This window comes from Oncorhynchus mykiss, chromosome 24 (genome assembly GCF_013265735.2).
Source record: "Oncorhynchus mykiss isolate Arlee chromosome 24, USDA_OmykA_1.1, whole genome shotgun sequence".
NCBI classification, from domain to species: Eukaryota; Metazoa; Chordata; class Actinopteri; order Salmoniformes; family Salmonidae; genus Oncorhynchus; species Oncorhynchus mykiss.
Genome location: NC_048588.1, coordinates 37497736 through 37509737, shown reverse-complemented (window position 1 = coordinate 37509737; position 12002 = coordinate 37497736). Strand labels below are relative to the sequence as shown.

General features: G+C 46.1%; 1 protein-coding gene across 1 annotated transcript in view; it reads left to right on the top strand.

The window, feature by feature from the left end:
• The window catches only part of arrb1 (arrestin, beta 1), a 64705-nt gene that overhangs the window by 17555 nt on the left and 35148 nt on the right, over positions 1-12002 (top strand). Inside the window, exons 2-4 of the mRNA XM_036962082.1 lie at positions 5507-5537; positions 7006-7066; positions 11873-11917. Coding sequence (XP_036817977.1) covers positions 5507-5537; positions 7006-7066; positions 11873-11917 — 137 coding nt within the window. The remainder of the gene's footprint in view (positions 1-5506; positions 5538-7005; positions 7067-11872; positions 11918-12002) is intronic.

Here is a 12002-nt window from a genome sequence, read left to right as displayed (position 1 = left end):
CTGGACAGTAACAAGAGGAAGTAGGGGCTGGTCCTCTACTCTACTCTGGACAGTAACAAGAAGTAGGGGCTGGTCCTCTACTCTGGACAGTAACAAGAGGAAGTAGGAGCTGGTCCTCTACTCTACTCTGGACAGTAACAAGAGGAAGTAGGGGCAGGTCCTCTACTCTGGACAGTAACAAGAGGAAGTAGGGGCTGGTCCTCTACTCTACTCTGGACAGTAACAAGAGGAAGTAGGGGCTGGTCCTCTACTCTACTCTGGACAGTAACAAGAGGAAGTAGGGGCTGGTCCTCTACTCTGCTCTGGACAGTAACAAGAGGAAGTAGGGGCTGGTCCTCTACTCTACTCTGGACAGTAACAAGAGGAAGTAGGGGCTGGTCCTCTACTCTGCTCTGGACAGTAACAAGAGGAAGTAGGGGCAGGTCCTCTACTCTGGACAGTAACAAGAGGAAGTAGGGGCTGGTCCTCTACTCTGCTCTGGACAGTAACAAGAGGAAGTAGGGGCTGGTCCTCTACTCTGGACAGTAACAAGAGGAAGTAGGGGCTGGTCCTCTACTCTACTCTGGACAGTAACAAGAGGAAGTAGGGGCTGGTCCTCTACTCTACTCTGGACAGTAACAAGAGGAAGTAGGAGCTGGTCCTCTACTCTACTCTGGACAGTAACAAGAGGAAGTAGGGGCTGGTCCTCTACTCTGGACAGTAACAAGAGGAATTAGGAGCTGGTCCTCTACTCTGGACAGTAACAAGAGGAAGTAGGGGCTGGTCCTCTACTCTGGACAGTAACAAGAGGAAGTAGGAGCTGGTCCTCTACTCTGGACAGTAACAAGAGGAAGTAGGAGCTGGTCCTCTACTCTACTCTGGACAGTAACAAGAGGAAGTAGGGGCTGGTCCTCTACTCTGGACAGTAACAAGAGGAAGTAGGAGCTGGTCCTCTACTCTGGACAGTAACAAGAGGAAGTAGGAGCTGGTCCTCTACTCTACTCTGGACAGTAACAAGAGGAAGTAGGGGCTGGTCCTCTACTCTGGACAGTAACAAGAGGAAGTAGGGGCTGGTCCTCTACTCCGCTCTGGACAGTAACAAGAGGAAGTAGGAGCTGGTCCTCTACTCCGCTCTGGACAGTAACAAGAGGAAGTAGGGGCTGGTCCTCTACTCTACTCTGGACAGTAACAAGAGGAAGTAGGGGCTGGTCCTCTACTCTGGACAGTAACAAGAGGAAGTAGGGGCTGGTCCTCTACTCTACTCTGGACAGTAACAAGAGGAAGTAGGAGCTGGTCCTCTACTCTGGACAGTAACAAGAGGAAGTAGGGGCTGGTCCTCTACTCTACTCTGGACAGTAACAAGAGGAAGTAGGGGCTGGTCCTCTACTCTACTCTGGACAGTAACAAGAAGTAGGGGCTGGTCCTCTACTCTGGACAGTAACAAGAGGAAGTAGGAGCTGGTCCTCTACTCTACTCTGGACAGTAACAAGAGGAAGTAGGGGCAGGTCCTCTACTCTGGACAGTAACAAGAGGAAGTAGGGGCTGGTCCTCTACTCTACTCTGGACAGTAACAAGAGGAAGTAGGGGCTGGTCCTCTACTCTACTCTGGACAGTAACAAGAGGAAGTAGGGGCTGGTCCTCTACTCTGCTCTGGACAGTAACAAGAGGAAGTAGGGGCTGGTCCTCTACTCTACTCTGGACAGTAACAAGAGGAAGTAGGGGCTGGTCCTCTACTCTGCTCTGGACAGTAACAAGAGGAAGTAGGGGCAGGTCCTCTACTCTGGACAGTAACAAGAGGAAGTAGGGGCTGGTCCTCTACTCTGCTCTGGACAGTAACAAGAGGAAGTAGGGGCTGGTCCTCTACTCTGGACAGTAACAAGAGGAAGTAGGGGCTGGTCCTCTACTCTACTCTGGACAGTAACAAGAGGAAGTAGGGGCTGGTCCTCTACTCTACTCTGGACAGTAACAAGAGGAAGTAGGAGCTGGTCCTCTACTCTACTCTGGACAGTAACAAGAGGAAGTAGGGGCTGGTCCTCTACTCTGGACAGTAACAAGAGGAATTAGGAGCTGGTCCTCTACTCTGGACAGTAACAAGAGGAAGTAGGGGCTGGTCCTCTACTCTGGACAGTAACAAGAGGAAGTAGGAGCTGGTCCTCTACTCTACTCTGGACAGTAACAAGAGGAAGTAGGAGCTGGTCCTCCTCTGCTCTAGACAGTAACAAGAGCAAGTCGGGGTTGGTCCTCTACTCTGGACAGTAACAAGAGCAAGTTGGGGAGGGTCTGCTACTCTGCTCTGGACAGTAACAAGAGCAAGTTGGGGAGGGTCTGCTACTCTGCTCTGGACAGTAACATAATGTCTTCCTGGAATCATTAAGATCCTACATAGAGGGAGGACAGGGAGGGAGAGAGGGAGGACAGGGAGGGATAGGGAGGGAGAGAGGGCAGGGAGGGAGAGAGGGAGGGAGGACAGGGAGGGATAGGGAGGGAGAGAGGGCAGGGAGGGAGAGAGGGAGGGAGGACAGGGAGGGAGAGAGGGAGGGAGGACAGGGAGGGAGAGAGGGAGGACAGGGAGGGAGAGCGGGAGGGTGGGAGGGAGCACAGGGAGGGAGAGCGGGAGGGATAGGGAGGGAGAGAGGGAGGACAGTGAGGGATAGGGAGGGAGAGAGGGCAGGGAGGGAGAGAGGGAGGGAGGACAGGGAGGGATAGGGAGGGAGAGAGGGCAGGGAGGGAGAGAGGGAGGGAGGACAGGGAGGGAGAGAGGGAGGACAGGGAGGGAGAGCGGGAGGGTGAGAGGGAGCACAGGGAGGGAGGGAGGACAGGGAGGGAGAGCGGGAGGGATAGGGAGGGAGAGAGAGAGGGAGGGCAGGGAGGGAGAGAGGGAGGGAGGACAGGGAGGGAGAGAGGAATGGCAGGGAGGGAGAGAGGGAGGACAGGGAGGGAGAGAGGAGGGGATAGGGAGGAAGAGAGGGAGGAATGACAGGGAGGGAGTGAGAGAGGACAGGAAGGGAGAGGGGGAGGACAGGGAGGGAGAGAGGGAGGACAGGGTGGGAGAGAGGATCGGGAGGGCGAGAGGGAGGACAGGGAGGGAGGGAGGGAGAGGGGGAGGGAAGAAAGCGAGGGAAGAAAGTGAGGGAGGCAAGGGGGAATGAGAACAGGGCAGATACAGAAGGAGGGAGGATAGGGAGGGAAGACAGGAAGGGAGGACAGGGAGGGAGGATACGGAGGGAAGACAGGAAGGGAGGGAGGACAGGGAGGTAGGGAGGGAAGGACGATACTAGGGAGGACAGAGAGGCGCAGGGAGGGAAGGACGATACGCGGGAGGACAGAGAGGCAGGGAGGGAAGGACGATACGAGGGAGGACAGGGAGGCAGGAGGGAAGGACGATACGAGGGAGGACAGGGAGGCAGGGAGGGAAGGAAGGACGATACGAGGGAGGACAGGGAGGCAGGGAGGGAAGGACGATACGAGGGAGGACAGGGAGGTACAGTAGTTGCATTGGACACCATTTAACAGTCAGGATAGGAGAGTGCCATCAGTGCTGAGTAAACTGAATAAGTGACCGACCTGGATCCAAATACTATTTGTTATCTTTCAAACACTTTAACTGCGTTTGATTAAGCTTGACTGGAGCAATGACACCAATAGGTAGCACCAGGTAGCTAGCTGCTTATAGTTGGTTAGCTTGCGGGCAACAGGGATAGGTAGCTAGATAGTTATTTTTGTGAACTGAAGTACGATTTAAATAGGAGACTAATAAGTGGCTGCCTAGCTAATACCTAGACACATGGATTCCTAAATCATTGCTAAAAAATATTGAAAGTTATTGCAGTTTCTGGTCATTGTTTTCAGTCTGGTTGCATTGGTGCTTGGTACCAAGCTAAAGCTAATTACAGTAGCTACCCCACACTGTCCCCAGAAGTTGCTAATAACATCAGTATCAAAGATACATTTGTGAGTGACTTCCTAACGTAGCAGGGAAACAGCCTACCTCCAGTTTCCAAACTGTCATCAACGTTGACAAAATGCTTGATTATGATTCTGTATTTTGACTAGCTAGGATGAATCAGGTGTAACTGCTTGGGATGTGGCTGGCAAAAGACCATCCTTTCTCCCCCACCTCTGGGATGGTTGCATGTCTGGGACAATGTTGGACTAATTGTCACTGTTAATTATATTGATTAACTTGTCAGGCATGCTGTAGCTAATGACTAAATCTGGATTAGTTAGTCTTGATAGACTCTCCATTTTAGTAAGTGGAATATGTCCAAAAATGTTGTAGCCAACATTTGAGAATAGTTTGACTCTTCTGTCAATTATTCTATATAAATTGGACTTTTCCCAAAATGTTAAATCCTTTGTAATTATAATATCTAAATATTATTACTTAATATTCAACTGGTATATAATGCACAGTAATCAAAGGGAATAGCCATTAATTCACTTTTTTTTCATATTTAATTTTCATATTTAATTTTAAACATTCTGGTATACATGCTGGAATCTGTGCTGTGTTCTTAAGGAATAGAGTAGTGTCACCTGCTAATTGACTGATAGCCAATGAACAGTAACGGTGAGCTGGGACATCCTTGACGAATTCCTCTCTTCACGTCAAACCTTTCAGGTGTTCCATGCTGAAGAGATACTGAACTAGTATTGCCATCATATGACATTCAAGTCACCTTTACACATTTCATACAAAAACTATGTTCAATGTACTCAAAATAATCCCACACGTGGCATTGCCTTTTTTGCGACCGACCACTGCTGGTGTTGGGTTTGCTGCCGCCATTGTTCACTCCTATGGTCCTATCAGGTTTCAGGTAAGACCCAAGCATTTACCCACCAGATTCAGAAGCTCGAAAACCCCATTAGAAAAAAAAAGAAACATACTTTTATTTCAGATAGTTTTTCCAATTGTACTATAATAACCTTAGTGTGGTCCAGTATGGCACAGCATTATATAACCTACAATCTAAGGCTGGAGGCCAATATGCAACTAGTACAGTCTAAGGACTGACCAAATATGGAACTGGTACAGTCTGACTGGCCAAATATGAAACCGGTACAGTCTGATTGGCCAAATATGGAACTGGTACAGTCTGACTGGCCAAATATGGAACTGGTACAGTCTGACTGGCCAAATATGGAACTGGTACAGTCTGACTGGCCAAATATGGACCTGGTACAGTCTGACTGGTCAAATATGGAACTGGTACAGTCTGATTGGCCAAATATGGAACTGGTACAGTCTGACTGGCCAAATATGGACCTGGTACAGTCTGACTGGCCAAATATGGCCACATCAAGATATTCTGTTGGTTTGAAAGGTCATTGTTGCAATCTAGTTTGGTTTCGTTGTTTTATTTGAATGAAGAAACTGATTGAGAAATTATATCAACTCCTAAATCTCTCTCTCTATTCCCCCCCTCTCTCCCCCGTCTCTCTCTCTCTCTCCCACCCGTCTCTCTCTCTCTCTCTCCCCCCTCTCTCTTTCTATCTCTCTCTGTTTCTCTGTGTCCTTTTTCAGGGTATTCAAAAAAGCAAGTCCCAATGGAAAGGTGAGTTATACTTTGTGTTATTAACTACCTATCTGATAGCTGGAGCTAGCAGCTATAATAACTACCTATCTGTTAGCTGGAGATAGCAGCTATAATAACTACCTATCTGATAGCTGGAGATAGCAGCTATAATAACTACCTATCTGATAGCTGGAGATAGCAGCTATAATAACTACCTATCTGATAGCTGGAGATAGCAGCTATAATAACTACCTATCTGTTAGCTGGAGATAGCAGCTATAATAACTACCTATCTGATTGCTGGAGATAGCAGCTATAATAACTACCTATCTGATAGCTGGAGCTAGGGTTAGGGTCAATAGGACTCTGCTAAGAGCTGTGATTCTCCTGTCTGGGCCGTGCTGGCTGGGTGGAGCTGGCTGGGCGGCGCTGGCTGGGCGGTGCTGGCTGGGCCATGCAGACTGGGCTGTGCTGGCTGGGTCATGCAGACTGGGCTGTGCTGGCCGGGCGGTGCTGGCTGGGCGGGGTTGGCTGGGCGATGCTGGCTGGGCGATGCTGGCTGGGCGGTGCTGGCTGGGTCATGCCTGTGTCTCCTTGTATAGTAAGTAGTCTGTAGGCCACAGCAGAGTAGATGGCTAGCTGTCTGATGTACCGGTCCTCACAGCAGCAGCAGCAGAGACTGTGGGAAGAATATGAAGCAGTTGCCTGGAGCTGACTCAGCTCCTGCTCTCTTTAGCTAGCTTGTCGTGTCAGGATTCTACACAGGGTTCTAAACAGGGTAATACACAGGGTTGTCCACAGGGTGCTTCACAGGGATCCACACAGGGTTTTTAATATAGTTCTCCACAGGGTTCCACATAGGGTTCTACTCAGGGTTCTAAACAGGGTTCCACACACGGTTCTAAACAGGGTTCTACTCAGGGTTCTAAACAGGGTTCCACACACGGTTCTAAACAGGGTTCTACTCAGGGTCTAAACAGGGTTCTACTCAGGATCTAAACAGGGTTCTACTCAGGGTTCTAAACAGGGTTCCACACACGGTTCTAAACAGGGTTCTACTCAGGGTTCTAAACAGGGTTCCACACACGGTTCTAAACAGGGTTCTACTCAGGGTTCTAAACAGGGTTCCACACACGGTTCTAAACAGGGTTCTACTCAGGGTTCTAAACGGGATTCTAAGCAGAGTTCTCCTGGTCAACCACAGGATGACCAGGGGATATTGGGGACAGACATAGTTAATGTTCGTAGAGAGAAATACTTACAGAAGCCTGAAGATACTTCCTCTTTATGAAATCATTTATTCATCAATATCTACACAGTTGAGACAATTGTAACATATACACTTTCTTGTGTTTGTATATTTAAATTATTACTTTCTTTTGAAGGGAACGTGATATTTTAGTCCCAAAAATATTGATGATATTTGACTTTTTAGAACCGTGAAATCTGGTATTAAACTCATTATCTCATTACACTATTGTCTGAAAGCCACTGTTGTCATCCGCAGCTCACAGTGTACCTGGGGAAGAGGGACTTTGTGGACCACGTTGACCTGGTGGAACCCGTAGGTAAGACAACCCTAACCATAACCTCTAGTTAACACAACCCTAACCATAACCTCCTCTAGTTAATATAACCCTAACCATGACCTCTAGTTAACACAACCCTAACCATGACCTCTAGTTAACACAACCCTAACCATAACCTCTAGTTAACACAACCCTAACCATAACCTCTAGTTAACACAACCCTAACCATAACCTCTAGTTAACACAACCCTAACCATGACCTCTAGTTAACACAACCCTAAACATAACCTCTAGTTAACACAACCCTAACCATAACCTCTAGTTAACACAACCCTAACCATAACCTCCTCTAGTTAATATAACCCTAACCATAACCTCCTCTAGTTAACACAACCCTAACCATAACCTCTAGTTAACACAACCCTAACCATAACCTCTAGTTAACACAACCCTAACCATAACCTCTAGTTAACACAAACCTAACCATAACCTCTAGTTAACACAACCCTAAACATAACCTCTAGTTAACACAACCCTAACCATAACCTCTAGTTAACACAACCCTAACCATAACCTCCTCTAGTTAATATAACCCTAACCATGACCTCTAGTTAACACAACCCTAACCATGACCTCTAGTTAACACAACCCTAACCATAACCTCTAGTTAATACAACCCTAACCATAACCTCTAGTTAACACAACCCTAACCATAACCTCTAGTTAACACAACCCTAACCATAACCTCTAGTTAACACAACCCTAACCATAACCTCTAGTTAACACAATCCTAACCATAACCTCCTCTAGTTAATATAACCCTAACCATGACCTCTAGTTAACACAACCCTAACCATAACCTCTAGTTAACACAACCCTAACCATAACCTCTAGTTAACACAACCCTAACCATACCCTCTAGTTAACACAACCCTAACCATAACCTCTAGTTAACACAAACCTAACCATAACCTCTAGTTAACACAACCCTAACCATAACCTCTAGTTAACACAACCCTAACCATAACCTCTAGTTAACACAACCCTAACCATAACCTCTAGTTAACACAACCCTAACCATAACCTCCTCTAGTTAACATAACCCTAACCATAACCTCCTCTAGTTAACATAACCCTAACCATAACCTCCTCTAGTTAACATAACCCTAATCATAACCTCCTCTAGTTAACACAACCCTAACCATAACCTCCTCTAGTTAACACAACCCTAAACATACCCTCTAGTTAACATAACCCTAACCATAACCTCCTCTAGTTAACACAACTCTAACCATAACATCCTCTAGTTAACACAGCCCTAACCATAACCTCTAGTTAACATAACCCTAACCATAACCTCTAGTTAACACAACCCTAACCATAACCTCCTCTAGTTAACACAACCCTAACCATAACCTCCTCTAGTTAACATAACCCTAACCATAACCTCCTCTAGTTAATATAACCCTAACCATAACCTCTAGTTAACACAACCCTAACCATAACCTCCTCTAGTTAACATAACCCTAACCATAACCTCTAGTTAACACAACCCTAACCATAACCTCCTCTAGTTAACATAACCCTAACCATAACCTCCTCTAGTTAACATAACCCTAACCATAACCTCCTCTAGTTAACACAACCCTAACCATAACCTCCTCTAGTTAACATAACCCTAACCATAACCTCCTCTAGTTAACATAACCCTAACCATAACCTCCTCTAGTTAACACAACCCTAAACATAACCTCTAGTTAACATAACCCTAACCATAACCTCTAGTTAACACAACCCTAGCCATAACCTCCTCTAGTTAACATAACCCTAACCATAACCTCCTCTATTTAACACAACCCTAAACATAACCTCTAGTTAACATAACCCTAACCATAACCTCTAGTTAACACAACCCTAACCATAACCTCCACTAGTTAACACAACCCTAAACATAACCTCTAGTTAACATAACCCTAACCATAACCTCTAGTTAACACAACCCTAACCATAACCTCCACTAGTTAACACAACCCTAACCATAGCCTCTAGTTAACACAACCCTAACCATAACCTCCACTAGTTAACACAACCCTAACCATAACCTCCTCTAGTTAACATAACCCTAACCATAACCTCCTCTAGTTAACATAACCCTAACCATAACCTCCTCTAGTTAACACAACCCTAACCATAACCTCCACTAGTTAACACAACCCTAACCATAACCTCCTCTAGTTAACATAACCCTAACCATAACCTCCACTAGTTAACACAACCCTAACCATAACCTCCTCTAGTTAACATAACCCTAACCATAACCTCCTCTAGTTAACATAACATAACCCTAACCATAACCTCCTCTAGTTAACATAACCCTAACCATAACCTCCTCTAGTTAACACAACCCTAACCATAACCTCCTCTAGTTAACATAACCCTAACCATAACCTCCTCTAGTTAACATAACCCTAACCATAACCTCCTCTAGTTAACATAACCCTAACCATAACCTCCTCTAGTTAACACAACCCTAAACATAACCTCTAGTTAACATAACCCTAACCATAACCTCTAGTTAACACAACCCTAACCATAACCTCCACTAGTTAACACAACCCTAACCATAACCTCTAGTTAACACAACCCTAACCATAACCTCCTCTAGTTAACATAACCCTAACCATAACCTCTAGTTAACACAACCCTAACCATAACCTCCTCTAGTTAACATAACCCTAACCATAACCTCCTCTAGTTAACATAACCCTAACCATAACCTCCTCTAGTTAACACAACCCTAACCATAACCTCCTCTAGTTAACACAACCCTAACCATAACCTCCTCTAGTTAACATAACCGTAACCATAACCTCCTCTAGTTAACATAACCCTAACCATAACCTCCTCTAGTTAACATAACCCTAACCATAACCTCCTCTAGTTAACACAACCCTAAACATAACCTCTAGTTAACATAACCCTAACCATAACCTCTAGTTAACACAACCCTAACCATAACCTCCTCTACTTAACATAACCCTAACCATAACCTCCTCTAGTTAACACAACCCTAAACATAACCTCTAGTTAACATAACCCTAACCATAACCTCTAGTTAACACAACCCTAACCATAACCTCCACTAGTTAACACAACCCTAAACATAACCTCTAGTTAACATAACCCTAACCATAACCTCTAGTTAACACAACCCTAACCATAACCTCCACTAGTTAACACAACCCTAACCATAACCTCTAGTTAACACAACCCTAACCATAACCTCCACTAGTTAACACAACCCTAACCATAACCTCCTCTAGTTAACATAACCCTAACCATAACCTCCTCTAGTTAACATAACCCTAACCATAACCTCCTCTAGTTAACACAACCCTAACCATAACCTCCACTAGCTAACACAACCCTAACCATAACCTCCTCTAGTTAACATAACCCTAACCATAACCTCCACTAGTTAACACAACCCTAACCATAACCTCCTCTAGTTAACATAACCCTAACCATAACCTCCACTAGTTAACACAACCCTAACCATAATCTCCTCTAGTTAACACAACCCTAACTATAACCTCCACTAGTTAACACAACCCTAACCATTACCTCCACTAGTTAACATAACCCTAACCATAACCTCCACTAGTTAACACAACCCTAACCATAACCTCCACTAGTTAACACAACCCTAACTATAACCTTTCTAGAGAACCATAACCATAACCTCCCATTCTACCACCCTGCTCTGTGTACTGTATGTCCCCCGCTACCACACTGCTCTGTGTACTGTATGTCCCCCTCTACCACCCTGCTCTGTGTACTGTATGTATGTCCCCCTCTACCACCCTGCTCTGTGTACTGTATGTCCCCCGCTACCACCCTGCTCTGTGTACTGTATGTCCCCCTCTACCACCCTGCTCTGTGTACTGTATGTCCCCCTCTACCACCCTGCTCTGTGTACTGTATGTCCCCCTCTACCACCCTGCTCTGTGTACTGTATGTCCCCCTCTACCACCCTGCTCTGTGTACTGTATGTCCCCCTCTACCACCCTGCTCTGTGTACTGTATGTCCCCCTCTACCACCCTGCTCTGTGTACTGTATGTCCCCCTATACCACCCTGCTCTGTGTACTGTATGTCCCCCTCTACCACCCTGCTCTGTGTACTGTATGTCCCCCTCTACCACCCTGCTCTGTGTACTGTATGTCCCCCTCTACCACCCTGCTCTGTGTACTGTATGTCCCCCTCTACCACCCTGCTCTGTGTACTGTATGTCCCCCTCTACCACCCTGCTCTGTGTACTGTATGTCCCCCTCTACCACCCTGCTCTGTGTACTGTATGTCCCCCTCTACCACCCTGCTCTGTGTACTGTATGTCCCCCTCTACCACCCTGCTCTGTGTACTGTATGTCCCCCTCTACCACCCTGCTCTGTGTACTGTATGTCCCCCTCTACCACCCTGCTCTGTGTACTGTATGTCCCCCTCTACCACCCTGCTCTGTGTACTGTATGTCCCCCTCTACCACCCTGCTCTGTGTACTGTATGTCCCATTCTACTACCACTATAGTATTCTTCTTTAATTGAGTTGATTCAGAAGCACATCTTGTGGTGCTTGGGAGACCCAGCATATAGTTACTGTGGTTTAGTCGGCAGGGATTTGTGTGTTTGACTTCAGGCAATAGGTGATGTGTGATATAATCAATCATTTTCTGATGAAAATCACCTGTTTTTTCCTTGAGACCTTGCCATGTTCAGTAGGCTACTGTTTCTGATGATGAAAGGGGTCTGATTTCACACGCCAAGATTCACTTCTCCTTATTTTTCCAGACGGCGTGGTGTTGATAGATCCGGAGTACCTGAAAGAGAGAAAAGGTACTGTGAAAAGAGAATGTCTGCTGTGAAAAGAGAATGTCTGCTGTGAAAAGAGAATGTCTTCTGTGAAAAGAGAATGTCTACT